At 35.1% G+C, this 21,700-nt stretch overlaps 2 protein-coding genes across 2 annotated transcripts; both read left to right on the top strand.

Moving 5' to 3' along the window:
- The first annotated feature begins 2,342 nt into the window (after positions 1 to 2,342).
- Positions 2,343 to 5,701, top strand: LOC125852664 (uncharacterized). Its single transcript, XM_049532383.1, has 5 exons — positions 2,343 to 2,731; positions 2,946 to 3,039; positions 4,342 to 4,379; positions 4,457 to 4,592; positions 5,051 to 5,701. Exons 1-5 carry the CDS (start codon positions 2,396 to 2,398, stop codon positions 5,464 to 5,466), a joined length of 1,020 nt encoding a protein of 339 aa, XP_049388340.1. The 5' UTR covers positions 2,343 to 2,395; the 3' UTR covers positions 5,467 to 5,701.
- A 580-nt stretch (positions 5,702 to 6,281) lies between these two features.
- LOC125852660 (serine/threonine-protein phosphatase 2A 65 kDa regulatory subunit A beta isoform-like) lies at positions 6,282 to 19,514 on the top strand. Its single transcript, XM_049532379.1, has 13 exons — positions 6,282 to 6,421; positions 7,750 to 8,161; positions 8,451 to 8,697; positions 8,900 to 9,012; positions 10,847 to 10,926; positions 12,813 to 12,954; positions 13,049 to 13,129; positions 13,826 to 13,930; positions 16,954 to 17,136; positions 18,132 to 18,224; positions 18,717 to 18,856; positions 18,940 to 19,006; positions 19,166 to 19,514. Exons 2-13 carry the CDS (start codon positions 7,772 to 7,774, stop codon positions 19,283 to 19,285), a joined length of 1,761 nt encoding a protein of 586 aa, XP_049388336.1. The 5' UTR covers positions 6,282 to 6,421; positions 7,750 to 7,771; the 3' UTR covers positions 19,286 to 19,514.
- Positions 19,515 to 21,700: the final 2,186 nt, after the last annotated feature.

The raw sequence follows: 21,700 nt of genomic DNA, 5'->3' as shown, positions 1-21,700 counted from the left end.
ATAATAAAAAATACAAGAGATGTTACTCTTAGGTCAGCAGCAGCTCAATTCCTCATGAAAGACTTAAATATTTACAAAATAATATTTTATCTTATTTAAAAATTTTCCTCGTTTTTCATTCTCATTTGCTTAAAAAATTATTTAAAGCTCATTAATATTTGAATTTTCTATCTTTTTATGAATTAAATTAGGGAAATGCATAAGTACCCCCAACTTATCCCCGAAATCCTAGAGACATACTTATACTATACTAAGGTCCTATTACCCTCCGAACTTATTTTATAAATAATTTTCTACTCCTTTTAGGCCTACGTGGCACTATCCTTGAAAAAATTATCAACACGCGCTGAGCCCACAAGATAGTGCCACGTAGGCCGAAAGGGATAGAAAATTATTTATAAAATAAGTTTGGAGGGTAATAGAACCTTATTATAGTATAAGTGTGTCTATGAGATTTCGGCCATATATTGGAATACTTATGCATTTATCTTAAAAAATCTCGAAAAAGAAGAGCTTTACATTGTGGAGGTCTGGAGAATATAAGAATTATTAAGAAAAAAATATAATTTTGATTTAATTATTTATGTTTGGTAAAAAAAAAGTTAATATTCTACGGAAAAAAGTCTTTTTCTGTAATTTTTTTTTTTAGTATTTAATTGGTGGTATATCTTCTAAAGCATACACTATTAAAGACTAATAATAATATTAAATCATAGAATATTTTTAATTTGGCGAATATTGAGTAACTAAATATTATGAGTAATAAATATTGTCTTAGTGTTAGTTGGAGCAGATGAAATAAATTTTAAAATAAAGATAATTTAAATTAAGATTTCTTGAAGCAAAAGGCTTCCCTTGGAATATATATGCATGGTAATCAAACATCATATTGTGAGTGTGAGAGAGAAGGGTTTGAAAAATGTGCATTACCGTCCGTCGTCATAATTCCAGCTAATAATCGAACCAATTTTTACGATTTCATCTTCATGAATCTCAAATTGGTTGATAGAACGACTTATAGTGGTACATGATGCATAGTGGTATGAAGAATATCATGAATCGAGTGTCCTTCACACTTCACTTCTATTGAAGTTATTAACTTACCTTTTAGACCCATATTTCTTTCTTCTCATAATGACAATTATAAGTTATGAAAAGAAAATGGTGAAAAAATATTGAGAAACTTGTAGTCTTTTATAAGTGAATGCTCAATTTATTAAACTTAAAGCCGTTTAGTTTGAATTCAAGTTATGATAAAATTAGTTATGATGAAATAAATTATGATGAGATTAATTATGATGGGATAAGTTATGATAAGATTATTTTTTATTGAGTGTTTGGTTTGTTGTATTTAAAATAATAAATTTTAAGAATAATTTATTTATTTACAAGAATGCCCTTCATGAATGTAAAAAGTGATGTATAAAAAAAGTTTAAAGAGACATTTTTGTCATTTGTTTATTTTATCCCGAGATTATTATACCACCCGAGGGGAGAAATAACTTATCCCGATACTAATTCTTAATCCCGAAATACTTTATTCCGAACTTACCACCCAAACAACAAATCAAATGATACTATAATTTTATTCCACTACTATTTGATATTATCCTTCCCATCAAACGATTATGATTTGGTTGACAACCTCAACTCCTCAAGTACCTAATTTCTCTATTCACGAAATTTGAAATTTTAACATGTGCCTATTCAATATCAAGAGGATCAAATTTATTAGATTGACATGTGCCATAATTTAAGTGGGACATCAATTAATTAGAGTAATTTTTTTTAGGATTTGGCTCACCTATGGTACGTAGGATGGGTTAGATATGAAAGAAAATATTTTCATAATTATATTTTTTTAAGAAAATATGTGGGTCTCTTATTTTTGTGTTCGATATATAAGTAAAAAAATATTATTATAAAAATATTTTTATATAATCTAAATAAAAGATATTTTCTTTATTTCAATTTATATGATACTTTTCGAATTTCGAGGTTCAAATAAGTTTATTTTTAATCATAAATTTATCATATATCTTTTAATTATTTTGAATAGATTATTGTAACTTATATTACTTTTTACATAATTTACAAATATATAAATTTTATTTCAAAAAATTTAAAGATTTCATATGCAAATTTCTAATCAAACATAAACTCTTTTGACTCTCAAAAGATAGGTGGATGGAATGGAGAAGACACAATTAATATGAAATATCACTAATAAACGGAAATACATATTAAACATAAAGGTATCTACGTGTGCAGTTATGTACCACGTGTCCTACGGGCCCACCTCTGCATCCTCTAGAACGGAAAGGTTTATCTCACTGCACTTAGCAACTCCGGTCCAGAATATTTTACAGAAGCCATTTTCCGGCGAACTTCGGAAATGCCGGCGGCAACTCTACTATGCACTAAGACTTTCATATACGGAAATCAATCTGTTATCCATGGCAGACAGGAGTATAATTCGGCATTTGGACAAAATGTGAAATTGTCCGAGACAAGTGCACTGTTAGGGTTAAAGCTTAAAGTGAAGAAAAGTATACAATTAGGTCGCCGTAGACCGGTGTTTACCACTAGAGCTGGCGGCGGCGGTCGCGGTGGCGGAGGAGTGGATTCAATTATTGAAAGGGATGATAAATTGAGGAAATTAACACAGGCTATACTGTGGACCGCAGAAGGCGTTTATGTATTGTGGCTCTTTTTACTTCCTTATGCACCTGTATGTAATTCATCTCTCCCATTTCATATTACAGTATTTCTTCCGTTTCGAAATAATTGTCATATTTAGCTTGTTTTCGAGAGTCAAATCGACTAATTTTCGAAGTTAAGTGTGACATCAATATGTGTGGTTTATAATGAAAAAAATGAATAAAAGGTATTTAGGCTGACGCGCGGATATCTAACCATTGAAAATATTTTGATATATAATGCAGGGAGATCCTGTGTGGGCAATTAGTTCAGAAACAGTAAATGATTTGGTTGGTCTCTCCCTCAATTTCTTCTTCATCCTGCCTCTCTTGAATGCTGGTATGTTGAAATCTCTTTAGTTATACCAGATTAGTTTTACACAAAAATTTTACTAATTAGCCTGCACTCCTTTCTGCTCAATGTATGATAATTTTGTTGCTTCCTTTTTAGCAATGGGTGGCATAATTTGGCACTCATAGCAGTGTTGTCAAAGGTGCACTTAATCCCCGAAGCGAGACTCAAAACGTGTTGAGCGCTTCACCTCGCTTAATGTGTGACTCAGTGTCGTCATCAAGGTTCTAAGACATATTGTTCCTTGTCAATGAGCCTCTTGCTTCTTCGGAAGAGGTGACACTAAACCATTGATATTTCACGTTATCATTAAAAAAATCAATTTTTTTTCATATATTTGTCATTCATGCGCACTTTTAATTATTAGTCTTGGACTAATATATATGTTTGTATTTCTTTTTGCCTTGTGCTTTTTTTCATTAAAGCCCACACTTTGTTTGTGCTTTGCGGTTACCCCAACTGTCTTTAGAGCTTTTTTGGGCTTGTTGCTTTTGATATTAATGACTCATAGTCAATTAGCTTCGTTCTTGAACGTATACTCCCTCCGTTTCAATTTGTTTGTCCTACTTTTCTTTTTAGAGCGTTTCAAAAGAATGTCTCTTTCCTTTTTAAACACTTCTTAATTCCAACTTTCCACATGACATGTTTTAAATCACGAGATTAAAAAGCCATTTGGTACGTTTGACGTATCTTTAATTTTAGATTACAAGATTCAGAAGTCTAACTTTTTTAAACTCCGTGCCAAATCAAAATAGTACAAACAAACTGAAACGGAGGGATTATTATTTTCTTTATATTTGCTGGTGTAATTTCTGATTCTGATTAACTGCTCAACTTCCCTTTGGTTTAGTCAATAATAAACCTATTTTATCATCCACATTTCTCAATATTGAAACATATCCCAACCAGAAATGTTTGATTGTTAAACAATGACTGTGTCTTGGCCCTCCACCATAATTGGTTGTTCTTTCAAAGGTCGATTTAATCGGGTGTTCTATTTCAACTTTCACATCTTCTTAATTTGTTTGCTTGTGCCAGTATGCATACCGTTCTTTTTCTAGTCTAGAGACATGACTTCAAGGACCCTTTCTCCATACACTGGCAATGTGGAATTTATGATTTTCCACCGTGTGTCAACTTGATCACTTGCTTTAGATGCATAAAATTTTGCTGATTAAGCAGTTACTTACTTATATACGTTCAGTTCAGAGGTTTCATTTCAATTTTCCATCTGTCTCTTACCATAAATTTGATATTGAACTTTAAACAACGAATCATTTGGCAGAGTAGGGGGCATCCACTTGATAGAGGCACCAGTGCTTCATCCAGTAAGTACTTTGTAAAATACAAATTTATTCGTTGCGTGGATCTCATTTTTGACATTCGGCTCTGATTTTTATTCCAGATGTCTGAAGGACTGTTTAATTTTGTAATTGGCTGGACGTTCATGTTTGCTCCTTTACTGTTCAGTGATCGTAAGAGAGACAGATTCAAGGGATCACTAGATCTTCTATGGGGATTTCAAATGTTCCTCACAAACAGTATGCACTTTTCTCAAATACTTACTTTTGATTGTGCAACGTTATGGATGTTAGTGTCCCCCATCCCGATGGAACTCTCAGTGAGTGTCCTGTCAAAAATTAGGATGGCAAACGGTATCCGTATATTAATGATTTCCTGATTATACTGGAGTTGCTTCGATTAGAATTGCTTGATAGCTGACATGAACACTCTATTAGTGACTAGGAGCTAGCACTGAATGAGAAAGAATCAGGTGGTTAAGATGGCACAACTTTTAACTATTTGCATTTACTTTTTCTAAAGCCTCTCTTATTTGAGTTATTCTGCCACTTATTTTTTTGTCCATTGTTATTGGATCTTCTTTTTTCTTTTGCTGGTTTCGATTTCTGGCTCTCTCAAGCATAACTCCATCCTTTACTGTAAATAGTTTTTGGTTTGACAAGAGACTTATTAATGAGCTTTTTGGAATTCGATGCAGCATTTTTAATTCCATACATGGCTATTCGACTAAATAAGAGTGACTCAGAGTACCCTCCAAGAGCAACCTCTCAACTTGGTTCGATCATGACTCGTGGTGCATCTGTTGTTGGACTGGTCGGTGGAGCTGCCTGTTTGCTTTCGACATTTTGGGCCTTTTATGGGAGAGGAGATGGTGATTTTGGCAGTATATCTGATAGATGGGAGTTCTTGCTCAGCTATCTATCCTCTGAAAGACTTGCTTATGCCTTCGTCTGGGATATTTGTCTCTACATTATTTTCCAACCTTGGTTGATAGGAGATAACTTGCAAAACATCCAGGAAGATAAGCTTGACATAGTGAGATATCTCAGATATGTTCCAGTTGTTGGCTTAGTTGCTTACTGCCTTTGTTTGGATCTTGAAGATGAAAACTAGCTATTTTTGCTTCCAGCGGAGACAAAAAAAACACTAGGTAGTTCTTTTCATCTGTCCTAGCCTTGGTGGATGGTATCTGTTGCTGGTGGGAGGTGGTAGGTATACTGTGGAATTAGTTGAGGTGCATGAAAGTTGGCTCGGATACTACAGTCATAATTTTTTTTTGTTTTGATGACTCAATTCATGTAATTAATACCTATAATTTTCATGTTGAGATGAAACCCATCCTTGTTTACTCACACCAAATTCTCTTTTCCCTCATCTCTTTTACGTGTCTTTTTTAATTTTGAGAATCTATTATACATAGATAGACACGTTAACTTGAACGGATCTCCTTGAATTCAGACACTTAAGGAGGCCTATTCAGACACATGCTTCATGAACGGTATAGGAACATAAATCTTATATAACGATTAGAAAGATTTAACTTTTATACTATCTTCAATGAAAAATTCAACCAATAATCAATATATTTTTGTCTTTTGAATCAAAATTATATTATTTATATATTTATTATTATTATTATATATATAAATAGAAGTCAAATATAACAATTTGATTTTTAAAATATTAAACTCTATCTACAATTAAGTCATGATATAAGTCAATAAGTCATGATATACAAGTGTTAAGTGTAGTTAACCCATATTAAATAAGGATTATTTGAATTAAGAGCATATTTAGATCAACTTATTTAAAATATTTTTATAATTTTAAAATTAAATACGAAAATGCTTTTAAGCAGTTTTTAAGCTCGATATATTCTAGATTGTTGTACATGAGAAGGAACAAAATCCACCTCTTGTACATTTTAAGCACAATTTGATCATTTTTGTCTGCTGAGTCCAAACACTTTTCATTTCATTGAAATCTACGAAGGCAACAAAACCCCTCTCTTGAATTCGCCGGAGATCAAAGGCTTTAAGTCTCCGGCACCCGGCGAGACTCATTTCCGGTAATCCTTTCTTCTGCCTCTTGTCCACAAGTTAATCAAAATCATTTTTTGCCGGCTAGAACTTAATCAATGTGATCGAAATTGTTAATTTTATTGCAATAAAATGGTAACGCAGTTGATTTGTTTTGTTTTGGAAAACGAAATTGAGCTCATTCTAGTATGTAGGGATTTTTTCCTTTAACAATTTGAGCTCCAGGTCAGGGTGTTTGTTTTGCTTCCTTTATATCTTCTTTGATTAAATGCTAGGGTTTAGTTCAGATCATCATATTTAGATTCAATCATGAATATCTCATTTTTCAGAGAACTTGCAGAATGGACTTTGATGCTTCTTAAGTGAGATGTTAAATTTTTGATTTGTTACCCTTTTTTTTCTAGCAGGAAAAAGGTTTAAGTTTACCAAATGTACTATTCCAAAATTGCTCAATTTAACCTCTGTTATGGTTTGGGTCCTCTCATACCTTAGCCCTGAGTAAATGTATCATATTTACCTGGCTATTTGTGGAGCCCCAGCTTACAATGGGTGAACTCCATGTGTCAAAATAACTTGAGGGAGAAGGTCTAAATATACCCCTTAACAATAAAAAGAAAGGTCTAAAGTTACCCCACTGTTCTTTAGGTTGGAGCTCCATTAGGGGTCGAGGGCAAAAATTGAGACTTTTTCCGAACGGCAGGGGTAAGATTGGACTTTAAATGTGACCAAAGGATAAGTTGCTTGATTTCAGATAGTATTGGGTCAAATCTGATCCTTTTCCCTTTTAGTAATGATGGTGGTGTGTGGATCAACTTGTTTGTTACCTATCTTATTATTGATTAATCCAGTGGGCTACCTGCCACAGCCCACATGCACAGTTGCCAGGTAAACCTTCCATGAAAGCTGAACTTACACTGAAGATTGTAGCAGGGATTGGAATCTGGGATATTGAAACTCTTCTTTTACACCTGTATAGCATTGACATTCCCTTATGAACTAAAATTTTGAGTTTATAAATATGGACAAGCTCCTTTTTGGCCGCAAAACCAAAGCTTTTATATCATTCTCTCGTTCAGATTCAAACTCCATACGGACCACTCTCTTGGAATGTATTCCTCTCTTGTGCAATTACTCTCTGTTTGTTACTCTTCATTCCTCTTTCTTTCGTTTTTGCATTGTGTTTATCTTTTCATTCCATCTGGGGGGTGGAGAAGGATTCTTGGTCAGACTGATTTGTGATTTCTCAGTAGTCAAGACAGCGTATGGCGGTTATGAAAAATCTGGTCAAATTTCTTTCTATCACCGTTGATTCATTTTTCTTTTAGTAGTTCTCAATCATATATCTTTCCAATTGCAGCTGTAAGGGAAACACAATATACATGTCAATGGCGCCGCATCTGCTGTTGTACCCAATGGTATTAGATGAGCTGAAGAATGACGACATTCAATTGAGGTTGAATTCTATTAGGAGGTTATCTTCTATTGCATGTCAACTTGGTGAAGACAGAACCAGGAGGGAGTTGATCCCATTTTTGTGCAGAAACACTGACGACGAAGGTGAGGTGCTACTTGCCATGTCAGAAGAGTTAGGCGGTTTTATTCCTTATGTTGGAGGAGTGGAGCATGCTCATGTGTTACTCCCTCTTCTAGGAACCCTTTGCACTGTGGAGGAGATCTGTGTGAGGGACAAAGCTGTGGAGTCATTGTGTAGAATTGGATCCCAGATGAGGGAGAGTGATTTGATTGATAGGTTTGTCTCTCTTGTGAAGGTTTGCCCCACACTTTTACTGTATATTTTAACTCTCATCACTTGTTCTAAGGAATGCTATTATTCATGACTTTAGAGATCATAGTCAGAAAAACTTACAAAGACCATTTAGTTGCAAGTATTTAGTGCCTTGCAATCTGGAAATTCATAGCAACATTTAAACTCATAGTATTGCGCGCCAAAACTTCATCTGTATCCTGTCATATTTTGTCATAGCCAATCACAAAATACAGTATTTAAATCAACCTTTTACATTTTGTTCCTATGTCTTCTTTTTTCACAATCACTAGAGGCTGGCAGCTGGTGAGTGGTTCACGGCTAGAGTTTCTGCTTGTGGACTATTTCACATTGCTTACCCAAGTTCCCCTGAGATGTTAAAGGCAGAGCTCCGGTCCATATATAGCCAGTTGTCTCAAGATGACATGCCTATGGTGAGAAGGTCAGCTGCAGCAAACTTGGGGAAGTTTGCTGCTACCATTGAACCAGCTTACCTCAAGACTGACATCATGACAATGTTTGAAGATCTTACACAGGATGGTAATATTTTAACTCATAAGTTGCCCCGTATGATTATAACTATTCAGTCTAGTCATTCACAGTTTAAGACATGTATGGTTCAACTTGTCTGGTACCCACTACTTGTAGCAGTAAATAGCCCTGCAGCTCTTCTAATTAATTTCTATACGATTGTTATATCAACTTGAGTGTTTGTGGTGACTCTATTGTGTCTTGATTTCAGATCAAGATTCTGTACGCTTACTAGCAGTTGAGGGCTGTGCTGCACTAGGCAAGTTGCTGGACCCCCAGGATTGTGTTGCACATATTCTTCCTGTCATTGTCAACTTCTCTCAGGTTAGATTGTGTTTGAAATCATGCTACTTGGGCACTCACAGATTCTTTAAATCTTTCATGCCTGTTCAGATTCGTGCATTTATTTTTAGTCTTAGGATCAAATCCTACATATAATTGGTTACTTTTTCAGTTGTTTAGTGAGCTGTTGGAGTGATTTTAGCAACTTAATTGATCGCAATATCTGTATCATCATATCTTTAAGTCTATATATTGGTTTACTACCTATTAGTATGGTTCTGACTTCAGATGTATTTGGGATCTGGTAAATTAAGATATCACACTTTAAAATCAAATCATAACCACTTCGCCAGAGAAGCTTTGTCATAGCAGGAAATAGTGAGTTTTTAGGCTCGATTGTCTAGGTTATGATAATGGTTATTACTTGCTGTTTGAGAAATCTCTACTATAGTTTATACAAAGCTAGCAAGGTAGTGGAAAGTAAAAGGAACACGAATTAGTGGCTTGAAGACTCCTAATTAAATGCGGTCCTTACTGCAAGATCGTGGTGGTTTGAATGACACTTCGGAAGTTCTCTGGATCTAATTCTGATCATGTACCAAAACCAGGGCGAAGTTACTTCAGAATTAGCTACATAGACTGATATGATTGATTGTTGGTGTATTCATATACTTGTTAAATGCTTTTGGTAATGCTTTTTACAAGTCCAAATGCTTTTACTAGTCTTATACAATACAAAAACCATGACATGGTAATGCCTGTTTGGCCAAGCTTCTGGAAAGTTAAAAGTGTTTTTTGTTTGTTTTAAAAGGTATTTGACATCCTTTAGGAAAAAATAAGTGCTTTTGAGTTGTAGCAGAAGTTGAAAAAAGTAGTTATTTCCCTGGAGCACTTTTGGAACTTTGGCCAAGCAGAAATTTCTGCTCTAGTATTGGCAAAAGTGCTTTTCAAATTGATCATCTGAACACAAACTACTACTCTCTGGGCAACCTTTTTTCGAACCAAAAGTATTTTTTTCGAAAAACACTTCTGACAAAAGCACTTCTCTAAATAAGCAGATTTTAAAAGGTTAGTCAAACTTGCTATAGAACTTGTAAAAACATGATGTTGGAAAGCTGGGATTCTCTTGCCAATAGTTGATACTCGATAGTGAAAATAGGATCAGTCTTTAGTTATGTAGTGGATGAATTAGTTGGGGAATTGATGGGACTTAGTGCTGGATTCTTATGGCAGGTAGGCCGGACTGAAATTGAGGAAGAGCAGGACAGATTAAACAGTATTTTGGGACTATAATATGTGGATGAACAATAACAATAGGAGAACAAGAAAGGTGGAAAATAGTATGGAAATCGGAAGGTGCTCTAAAGGTGTCGCTAGTAGATATAATTTCTAAGAAGAATCTACAATGGGTACATCCGAAAGCATCAATGGAAGCTTTTTCTATCTCCTGATTATGGATAGCTAGATGTAAGCATCTCATCCTTGGCTAGAAAAGGTTGTTCAAGTGATCTATTCCAGAAACTAATACTGTTTGGTTGCACAAAATTTTAGGTTCACCACAATGAAAATCTGATCAGTGATCTCCAGCAATAACTATGCTCAGTTAGTAGAGGTTTTGATTCAAGTTTGTTACTTCTTTATTATTGATCAGGAAACCTGATTTACCCTTGTACTTTGTCCTGATTTATATCGAATCACAACTTGTTTACACAAAACTACTTATTTGTTGGAATTCCATTTGATTGCTTTTAGCAGCTTAATATATATGTTTGTTTTCATATGCATATATATATATATACACACACACACACACTAGTTTCTTTTACATGTGTTTCTTTCTCAAAGTCACTACGAGTTTATTTCTCAAAATGACCAGGATAAGTCTTGGCGTGTACGGTACATGGTTGCAAACCAGTTGTATGAGCTGTGTGAAGCTGTGGGACCTGAGACGATCAGGTACTAAACTCATACATTTTACTTTGTCAAATCTACTCTTATGACATTTGTCTAATTTTTTTGTGCTGTTTTTCCTTCATTTATAATGATATTATCAGCATATCTTGATGTCTTCAATTTTTTGCTTTATGCGATTCTTGGTGTCTTTTGTAAGCAAAATCATAATATATCAACATGCACCAAGATCACTCTTAAATGTAGTGTTATGTGGTTGGGTTTATCAATTACTTGTTTACTCTCACATGTCTGTTATACGTTTAAAATTAGTTCATTGAAATAATTTCCATCTCATAAGTGCGTTCTGTGTTACTAAGTCATATTCTAGAGAAGATTGCACTGAACGCTATCACTAGTTCCTGATTTACATTCAGGGTCTGTATTATCATAAGAAATTCAGGATCTGACTTGGTTTTGAATGTCAAATTTTCTATTTGGAGACTACGTAACCAACTCTCCCTCCCCCTTATCCAAAAAAAAAACCCCGTGTCATTCAATCGATTTGAATCCTTTACATACTATACGTGTAGATTGTGCCTGCGGTTGAGTGGGCGTAAGTGCCTACCTATCATAGTCAGTATTTATCTGAAGGCTCCTTTCAGGAGTTTGAAAAACGGGGGTGGGGTGGGTTGGGATGTGTGTATGTGATAAATCAAGTGGTAGTTGTTGGAATGCATACATTCAATGTTGACAGAAATGTTATTCTTCTTTAGATGGGATCAACCAAGGATTAATTTTCAGAAAATGATGCAGTATTTATATCAGAAACAAAGAATTAACGTCAAGTCACTAGAATATACTAACAGACCTGAAAGTACTGTTAATCTAAGTTGCTTGGACTCAGGTGTGGGTGTCCGATACGGATGCGGATCTAGAGGTTGGATCCTCTATGATCTAAATTTTAAGATTTGTGGATATGGATCCAAATATGGATACGGGTGTGGGGATTTGGCTAAAAATATTCAAATATCTAAAAATAGAGTTATAAAACCTAAATTATGAGATATTATGTGGAAAACTTGAGAAAAAAATATTGATCAAGAGGAGAATCCCAGAAGGAGATAAAAGAAAAGGGAGTGACGACATAAATTTGTATATACAAGGTATTCCATTTTCTGCAATTTCACCTTAGTTTTTGTCTTGATTTCAGAAATAATTGGATCTGTCCAGAATTCTCCCTCGAATTTGGTCAAATAATCCAAAACTGGTTGACCAAATCGGGTATGGATCCCACACCCACACCCACGTTGTGTCGACACGGTGCGGCACCGAAAGTGAAGAGTTCGAGCAACTTAACTGCTCATCATTGTTCGGTGTCCCGCATTGGTTGAATTGAGGGTTTAAGAGTCCTTTTTTTGCTCTACGTATTTACAACATCTTGGTGCATAGCAATGAAATCTCTACCTTCCTATTAAAAAATTGTCGCACGTTGGTTGAGGGTATGGGTTATTGCATTCTTACCCTCACTCACCTCATTAGCTAGCTTTTGTGGTTGAATTAGATTCAATATCAATGTTTTTAACATGGTACCAGAGTTAGACTTAGACTTAGACCCATCCCAATTCTTCTTTTACCCAATGTTGGGCCCCCATTTATATTGTCTAAAGTCCAGAAATCCATCCCCAGGCGTATGACAGGAGTTAAGGGTACCACATTGGTTGAGCAACTCTCACCTCATGATTTAGCTTGCGAGGTTGATTAGATGCATTACCATTTTCTCAACAATCATGATAGGTGACGTGGTCAATGTCAACTTAGTAGAGGATACTGTGTTACTAGGAGTCTATGCATTTGTTTCTCTAACCAATGAGACTGTCAGCTTGCTTACCATATGGAGAAATAGCAATTTTTGCTCTGTGATATCTGATTGTTGGTGATCATGACTCAAGGACGAACTTGGTTCCTGCTTATGTGCGTTTGCTGCGGGATAATGAAGCGGAAGTGCGTATAGCTGCTGCAGGGAAAGCCACCAAATTCAGTCAGATTCTTAGTCCTGAGCTTTCTATACAGCATATTCTTCCGTGTGTGAAGGTAAATACATCTTAGTTTACCTGTTAAGGAACTTCTAATTACAGCTTTTGTTCCAACTGTTCCAAATATGTAATTGAGTTTTTTAATGTTATAGGAATTGTCGTCCGACTCATCGCAGCATGTTAGATCTGCTTTGGCTTCTGTTATAATGGGGATGGTTCCTGTCCTGGGAAAGGTGATTGAACATTTTCTTGATTTTTATTGTAGAATTCAGACAAGAAAATATTAATCACGTATTTATGTATGCTACATATGTTGATATACACAACGTTGTCAAGTTGTAGACTTACCGTGATACTTGTTGGATTTGTCGCAACTAAGAATTTTCGTTACTTGCAATATGCACTGCTTTAGATGACAGCGTTTGCATATAAGTTAACTTTTGGAAGCTTTTGCATTCTAATGCTCTAGCTAACATAACTATGTTTGGACTTTTAAAAGAATCTATTTTTTGGAGGACAAAAAGGACCAGTATGATCTGGGAGGTCAAATTCTTTGATGAGATCTAAGTAAGTTCTGCTCTTTATTTGTATGACGCAATTTGTATATATATCCTTTATTTTTTTCTGGCTCTGCGATACAACATATTTCTATAAATCATCTTATCACACACATTGTTTAATGGGTCTATTAAGCTTGAATGTGCACAGTTGGATGCATCAACCTGGTTCTCATTTTTCTTCACTTTCCTTATGATGCTTTCTCTTCTTCTTCTTATGAGCCTGTTTGGCCAAACTTCTTGAAAATTAGAAGTGATTCTTTTGACATGTGTGGTCAAAGAGATTTTTGTGTTTGGTTTCTTCCCTAGTTTGTGTACCTTCTTTTGATCTTTGACAATGAAATTATCGAATTCATTTTATATTTCATGCAGGATGCAACCATTGAACATCTTCTTCCAATTTTTTTTTCCCTTCTGAAGGATGAGTTTCCTGATGTGCGGCTCAACATCATTAGCAAACTTGATCAAGTCAATCAGGTTGGTTGTATTTTCAAGCCTTGTTCTTTCTAGCTCCTTTTGGTTCATGCTTTCTGTTCGTTATGAGTGTTTCTTTGTGACTGATAAGCTCCCAGAGGAAGAAGGAAATTGAAGATCAATGAAGTCGTGTAGTCAACTTAGTATAGTGGGATGCCACTTTGCCTTCTTGTTCCTATAAAATTTTCATCTTTCAGTTCTAGGAAGTAGGATATAGATATCAAGATGCATTCTTATCTCTATTACCGAGACGAGTTGGAGAAGAGCAGACTGGTTCAGGATCTTTAGATGAATTTTGTTTTCAGGCTATTCATTTCATGAGTCTATGGTGGAGATTAGTGGTGGCAAATGGGCGAGTTGGGTCAAATTTGGGTGGGTTGAAAACGGGTCAACATAAAATGGGTAATAATTCAACCCGCGCATATTTCACAAGGGTAAAAGTGGGTTGGCGGACAAACAGGTTGGGTAAAAAACAGTTGACCCATATTTACCCATTTCCACGAGTAAATGGTGCTCAACTTTATAATTTTCATCATTCTCCTATCTGAGAATAGACTTCTCCTAGAGTCTCTTCTTGATCGAGAATATTGATTTCTTTGCTATGCTTATTTTCTTAATTCTTTAATTTTCTTACAATCTAAATATGTACAGACTTTAGCACCGGTGTGAATTTTCAGGCTACAATATGATATTCTCACTAGTATAGTTTCTATCTATGAAGCCTTGCTAGCCTTTGTATCTTAAACAATCTGAGAAGTCAATATTAGCCAAATTATGCGCTTTCTACCAAACTTTGTATCAGTGTTAGCCAATTAATTTTCTGCATTTTCAATAATATTGTCACTATTTCAACAACAACCACAACAACATACTAGTGTAGTCCTACACATTAGGGTCTAGGGAGGGTAGAGTGTATGCAGACCTTACCTTTAACTCAAAGATGAAGTAGACACTGTTTTTAATAGACCTCCGGCTCAAGACAAAACCAGTCTAAAAAAAGACATAATGGAAGTACAAGAGACAATAGATAGTTACAGAATGATATACAACAAAGTAATACTACAACGAACTACACAAAATAAGAAATAGGAACAAAAATTGAAGAACAAGAAACTACAAGAGTAGTCCTACGATTATTAGTAAGGGCAACAAGAAAAACACTCTTACCTACTAGTATGGATGCACTCCTACCTACTAACCTTTTATCCTAATTCGTGTCCTCCACATCTTCTTATCTAAAGTCATGTCCTCGATAAGCTGCCATTGCACTATGTCCTGTCTAATCACCCTCTCCAATACTTTTTTGGTCTTCTTCTAACTCTCATGAATCCATCCATAACCAACCTATCACACTTCTGCACTAGGACATACATATATCTCCTCATCACATGCGCGAACCATCTCAAACTCGCTTCCCGCCTTGTCTCGTATATCCTCATTTTTAATCCCACCTCTCCTAGTATACCCACACATCCATCACAATATCATTATCTCTGCCACTTTTATCTTCTGAATGTGATAGTTCTTGACTGACCAACACTCCGTCATACAACATATCTGGTCTAACTACCATTCTATAGAGCTTGCCTTTAAGTTTAGTTGACACCTTCTTATCACTCAAAACTTCGGATGCGAGCCTCCATTTCATTCACTCTGCACCAATACGGTGAGTGGCATCCTCGTCATTCTCTCCATTTTCCTAGATAATCGACCCAAGATACTTGAAACTACCTCTCTTTTGGATGACATATGACCTGTGTATCAAGTCTTACTTCCACATTAGGCTCATGTCTCACATCACTGAACTTGCATTCCAAGTATTCAGTTTTGATTCTGCTTAACCTGAATCCTTTAGACTCCAGGGTCCGTCCCCAAACCTCCAACTTAGTGTTAACTCCGTTGTGAGTCTCGTCAATCAAAACTACGTCATCTGCAAATAACATAAACCATTTGCATATATTGTCACTATTTCACGGTGAACAAAAGTTGGGACTAAAGAAAGTTCAAGTTCTCAAAAATTAACTGTATATCTAAACAAAGCAAAACACGTAAATTGGACCTGTGGAGAATATTACATGTTCGTAAGACAAGTATAAGGAATTGAATGACACTGTCAAAATTTGCCAAAATCATCTTAAACAAAAAGTTCTTTTCAACTCACTGTAGTATGCTTAAATTATTAAGGATTTAAGTTGTATACACTTATGATGCAATATCTGCAAAGTCTAGTTATCCTATTGTAGCGCATGTTGAGTTGGTTACTGCTAGCGATTAAGAATTAACTCCGTCATGAATTATTTTCTGTGGCGGATGCTATGCACTTTGAAGTACTAATTTTTAAAAAGAATTCTTTATTTTTAAATTAAAAAAATGAGGCTATACCCTATTAAAACTGCTTTAACTATGCAAAGATTGGAAATTAATAACTAGAAAAGCATTGATTTAAGAATTCAACGAAACACTATATTCATCACACCTCCTAATGTAAAGGAAAAAACACAAAAAGTTTAGGAACTGAGTAAATATTTAAGAGAAAACATGTTCAATTACTAGATGTTCCCTCAATTTCCATATTTTACCCATTTTTACGCGTCAAATATGGGACCTGTTCAATATATCATTTCCCAACTGTTAAAATATTGGCGGATTGATAAAATATGGGCTCAGTTTGCTAGCACTAATGGATATGAATGTTTTGCAGTCGTACAGGACTTGCTATTAAATTAGCTGGTACAAACTAATGTGTGCTTGGGAAACTTGAATGAATAGCAAGTTCTCTTTGCCAGATTTGTTTTCTGATTGCTTGTCTTGTTCAGATGTTTTTATATCAATTTTTTTTTTCTTTTTGCCTTACCATTCTACTTCTACTTGCATGACATATCATGGTTTTCTTGATGTTTTTTTTTGAGTAAGGCTAACTTCATTAATCGTGGTTCTCTTTATGCTTATTCATTCTATCTATTGGTTCTTTGCAATTCTTTTGCAGCTTCTTCAGGACTAAATCTAAGTTGCTTCCAATTTTACAGGTGATTGGAATTGATTTATTATCCCAATCTCTGTTGCCAGCTATTGTTGAGCTGGCAGAGGATAGGCATTGGCGAGTTCGTCTGGCAATAATAGAATACATACCTCTGCTGGCCAGTCAGTTGGGTGTAGGATTTTTCGATGATAAGCTTGGCACCCTTTGCATGCAGTGGTTACAGGATGAGGTTGGTATGTGATAAGCTAGTGACTAGATATGGAACCTTTCTTTTTGATTTATAACACAAACATTAGATATGTAATCTAGAAAATGAGAAGCATAGATACTTTGCTTTTGTAAAGTGAGTGCATCTCTTTCACTTTCTCTTTCATTGTCAGTGGCAAGGAGGAGGCATTTCTTCTTTTGGATCAAACTAGCTGTAATTTCTGTCTTAGGCCTCATTCTCTTTTACTAAGACGAATAAGACTGTCTAAATCTGAATATTAAGATGTACATATGTTTCAATATGAATACACATGTAAATATAAAAATGTTGCATTAATATATGAATACTAAATAATTAGGACTATTTATTTTTTTAAAACATCTGAATATATTAATTGTCTTTATTTAAAAATTATAAATATAAATTTAATAAATTACTAAATCAATCTAATATTAGATCAATAAAATATTTTAAAAATTATATGATGGTTGTTGATGGTGATGGCTAGCGATGGTGTTTTTGGGTGTTGATTGGGGATTGTGTTGGCTAATGGTGGTATTTTGTGTAGTAGCTAGTGATGATGGTGGTTGAAAGTAGTGGTTGATGGTGGAGGTGGTTGATAGTTGTGGTGGATGATAAAGATATTAATGGTGGTGGTAAATGATGGTGGTCGGCGATATATAGTGTGGCTTATGAGTGGTAATTGTCGGTAGTGATTGGTGGTGATGATTGTAAATGGTGGCTAGTGGTGGTGACAACTGATTGTAGTGATTGACAATGATGGTAGTTGTCTGAGGGTGTTGGTTGTGGGTTGTGGGTAGTGGGTGGTGGGTGGTGGTAGTTGATAATGGTGGGTGGCAATGACGACCGTTGATAATGGTGGGCGACAACAATAGAAGTGAATGGACGGAATTGGTGATTGTCATCTTGTAGAAATTTTTGAATAAAAATCTTAATGATATTAAGACTTTGTTACAAATGTGGTTCTGTCTTACTGATTTGCATATGTGCTACAGGTTTATTCAATCAGAGACGCTGCAGCTAATAACTTAAAGCGCCTTGCGGAAGAATTTGGTCCAAAGTGGGCAATGCAGCATATAATTCCTCAGGTTTGTTTGATGATATTTCCAAATAACTCTCGTGAGAATTTCTTTTGCTGTTGATGCATGGATATTAGGCAGAATGGTAGGGAGGGGTGAGTTGATTTCTCTTTTGATAATCATTTTTGTAGTATCCCCCTAGGATTGATTTCTCTTTAGATAACCATTCCAATTCCTTCCTCAACTGTGTATCCACTATGACACCCCTTCCCAAAAGTAATAGGCAAAAGAAGAAAAAATGAAAATTGTCAGGTTGAAGGGTTAATACTGGATTTTGTGGGTACTTGAGACTGTTGTAATAATTCATCATGGCCAACCTTAGTTTCAGAGACTTGGTTTGATCATGTATGCTATCTGTTTCTCATTGGTCAAGACATGGTCTTTTGTTTGCAGTTCCTGGATATGATTAATATTCTGCGTTATTCGTTCTCTTGGTTTGACCATGTCTGATATCAAGCTTGTTCTTGTTTCTAGGGGTTTAAACATGTCATCTCTTTGCAGGTCGTGGATGTGATTAATAATTCACATTATTTATACCGGATGACAATACTTAGGGCAATTTCTTTACTTGCACCTGTGATGGGTTCTGAGATAACATGTTCTAAGTTGCTGCCAGTGGTTATTACGGCAGCAAAGGACAGGTGGTTTTGCTTTTCAATTCTTGTTAAAGTCATTATATGCATCAGTTCCTAGATCTGATGGTCCAATTTCATTTCTTCTCCAGAGTGCCCAACGTCAAATTTAATGTTGCAAAGGTGTTGCAGTCCCTTATCCCTGTTGTTGACCAATCAGTGAGAACTCTCATCTACCTTCTTTTCTTGGATTGGTTACTTGGTTTAGTTGAAATAACGATTGAGCTTACTTACGTTGTTGTTTGTTGAAGAAAGTTTACACTTGCATATCCTCGCTATACCTTAGTGTCGACTTTCAAAGCCTCTTATAATTGCCAGGTAGCAGAGAAAACGATTCGCTCTAGTTTAGTAGAGCTAGCTGAGGACCCTGATGTCGATGTCCGTTTTTATGCAAGTCAAGCACTTCAGTCAATTGATGATGTCATGATGTCAAGCTAGAGATACTTATCTGTTGTCAAATCCTCTCTGGACGTCTGGAATTATGCCGTCACACCAGGAAACAGTAAAGAGAAGGCAGAAAGTGAAATACATCTGTCTGAGATTTGGGGGTCGTATTAATACTAATATATATTTTAGGATGTGTCAAATATGAAATGCTTCCTACAGTAAGCTCAAGTATTTACATGTAAATTGGCTGTTAGACTAACTAATGAATGGTTTTTCTTATTAGATTCTTTCTAGTTACTAAAGGCTGTTATATTTGGTGCTTTGTATAGTAGACCATTTAGTTGGGTCATGGCCATTCTGTTGTATGATTATAGTCCAGTGTAGATGAGTTGAAGGTTCCTATTGAAATTTTGATTATCATTGTGCATTTTTATAAAGAAGGCATAATACATAAATGTGCATTTCAACTTGGCCTCAACTGACATATATGTCCTCCAATTTCGGGTGTGCACAAGTAGACATTAAAACTATTCAAAAGTTGAACAAATAAACACACGTGTCCTATGTGACATCTTAAGTGGTAGTTCTGCGTCCTACCGAACATCTTATGTGTATGATGTCACATAGGACGTGTGTGTCTATTTGTTTAACTTTTAGATAGTTTAAGTGCCAATTTGCTGTAAGATTATTTTATCTATTTAATGGTTATTATTCTAGGCTCATTTTTGCTGTAAGATTATTATATCAGAGATTGTCTGTCCTGAAATGAATATTAATCTTCTTGAAATGAATACTAGTTTTCACTAAATTGATGTTTGGTGATGCTTTCAGAAAACCAGAAAGTCATTAGAGAAAACTTAGCTAGTAAGAAACTCTGAGAAGACTTAGATAAAGTCATTTAGGAAAAAAAACACAACTTGAGATAAACAAAGAGAGGCAGGTATAGACTTTTAGTTCCATTTCTCGTAAGCCACTTATTTCTTCGACATAAGATATTAAAGTCATCTTCCTCCTTTTTTTCACAAGAAATCCGATGTTTGATCAAAGCTTCTAATATGTCAAAAATGTTTATATAGTAATTCAACGAAATATATATTTGAAGGTATTTAGGGGAACTTTTGGTGAAAAATAATTACTTTAAAACAGTAAAAAAACAGTTTTTGTCCATCTTGATAATGATATTAAGGTCAGTCAAATTCATTTTGTTCATAAATTGTTTTAAGTTTCTACTATACACAACTGGGGGATATTTCTACTTAAACATATGGTTCAACAATGCATGATTAATAGTCTTTTAGTACTAGTATATCTTTTTATTCTAACTTCATACAACTTTTATGGTACAATAGGCCTAAGTTGCTCCCAAAATTGTTGTTGCACTCGTATCAGATCCTCCAAAAATGCACTACTTTTGGAGGATCCGGGACACACCATTTTTGCAGAGTCCGAGCAACAGAGCTATAGGCTAGAGAATATTCCCTTTGACAATAAAATCTATGTGCACCACCTCTTTTACTGGTTTTCCTCATTTTGCAGATGATATTCTTTGCACTGACATTGCTGGGAGCCTAGATCATGGACAAATAGTGGGATATTCTTTGATTAGAATTCACCACATTTCATCTTCTTTCTTTTTTTGCATTCTTTGCTGAGTTTATGATAAGAAACTCAGGGCAACTAATACACAACATGATGTCAGTAATTATTAGTGTTTGCAACATATTTTAAAGTGACAAAATAATATACAATCACAAAAAAATATGAACAAACATAATTTTATTCATCAAGATTGCGGGTACAATTATGTTCATCGCTTGATTCTACTCTCATAAGATTTATCCATGATTCGAGGATCGTTTGTGACGTATTTCTCGAACTAGGATGATTTAGATTTGACCTCTATATGAATATTCCATGAATTTGTGGAATATTCGAGATCTTGATCTTTAAAAATACCCAAGAGTTTATGGGATATTTTGAGATGCCTTTTAAGGGAATTTAGTACCCTTTATATAGGCATAAACTAGGGTTTAGAGTTGATTACCCTCCAAGAATTCTAATTGAAACTGCACACATCTTCTAGAGTCCCAATTCGAATTGAACACGTCTTGTAGAGTCCGTAAAATTTCAATGTCTACAAATGCCCTCCTGCTTCAAGGCTTGTCGGACTGTAGACTCGATGAAACTCAAAGATGAGGCTTGAAATACTCATTCTTCCACCTTTGCAGCTTCAGATTTTCAGATTTGATTTAAGAGAAAAGAGATGAAGGGCATATTTGGTCCCACTGGGCGTGCCAATTTGTTTGCAACAAATTTTAAACATATGAAAACTAAATAAACCACACAAATAAAATATGAAGAAACATAATTTTATTGATAAATATGCGGGTACAATTCTGTTCCTCCCTTGATTCTACTCTCCTAAGATTTATCCATTATTCGAGGGCTGTTAGTGGTGTATTTCTC

Source organism: Solanum stenotomum, unplaced genomic scaffold (genome assembly GCF_019186545.1).
Source record: "Solanum stenotomum isolate F172 unplaced genomic scaffold, ASM1918654v1 scaffold38100, whole genome shotgun sequence".
NCBI classification, from domain to species: domain Eukaryota; kingdom Viridiplantae; phylum Streptophyta; class Magnoliopsida; order Solanales; family Solanaceae; genus Solanum; species Solanum stenotomum.
This window is presented reverse-complemented; position numbering and strand designations above follow the sequence as displayed.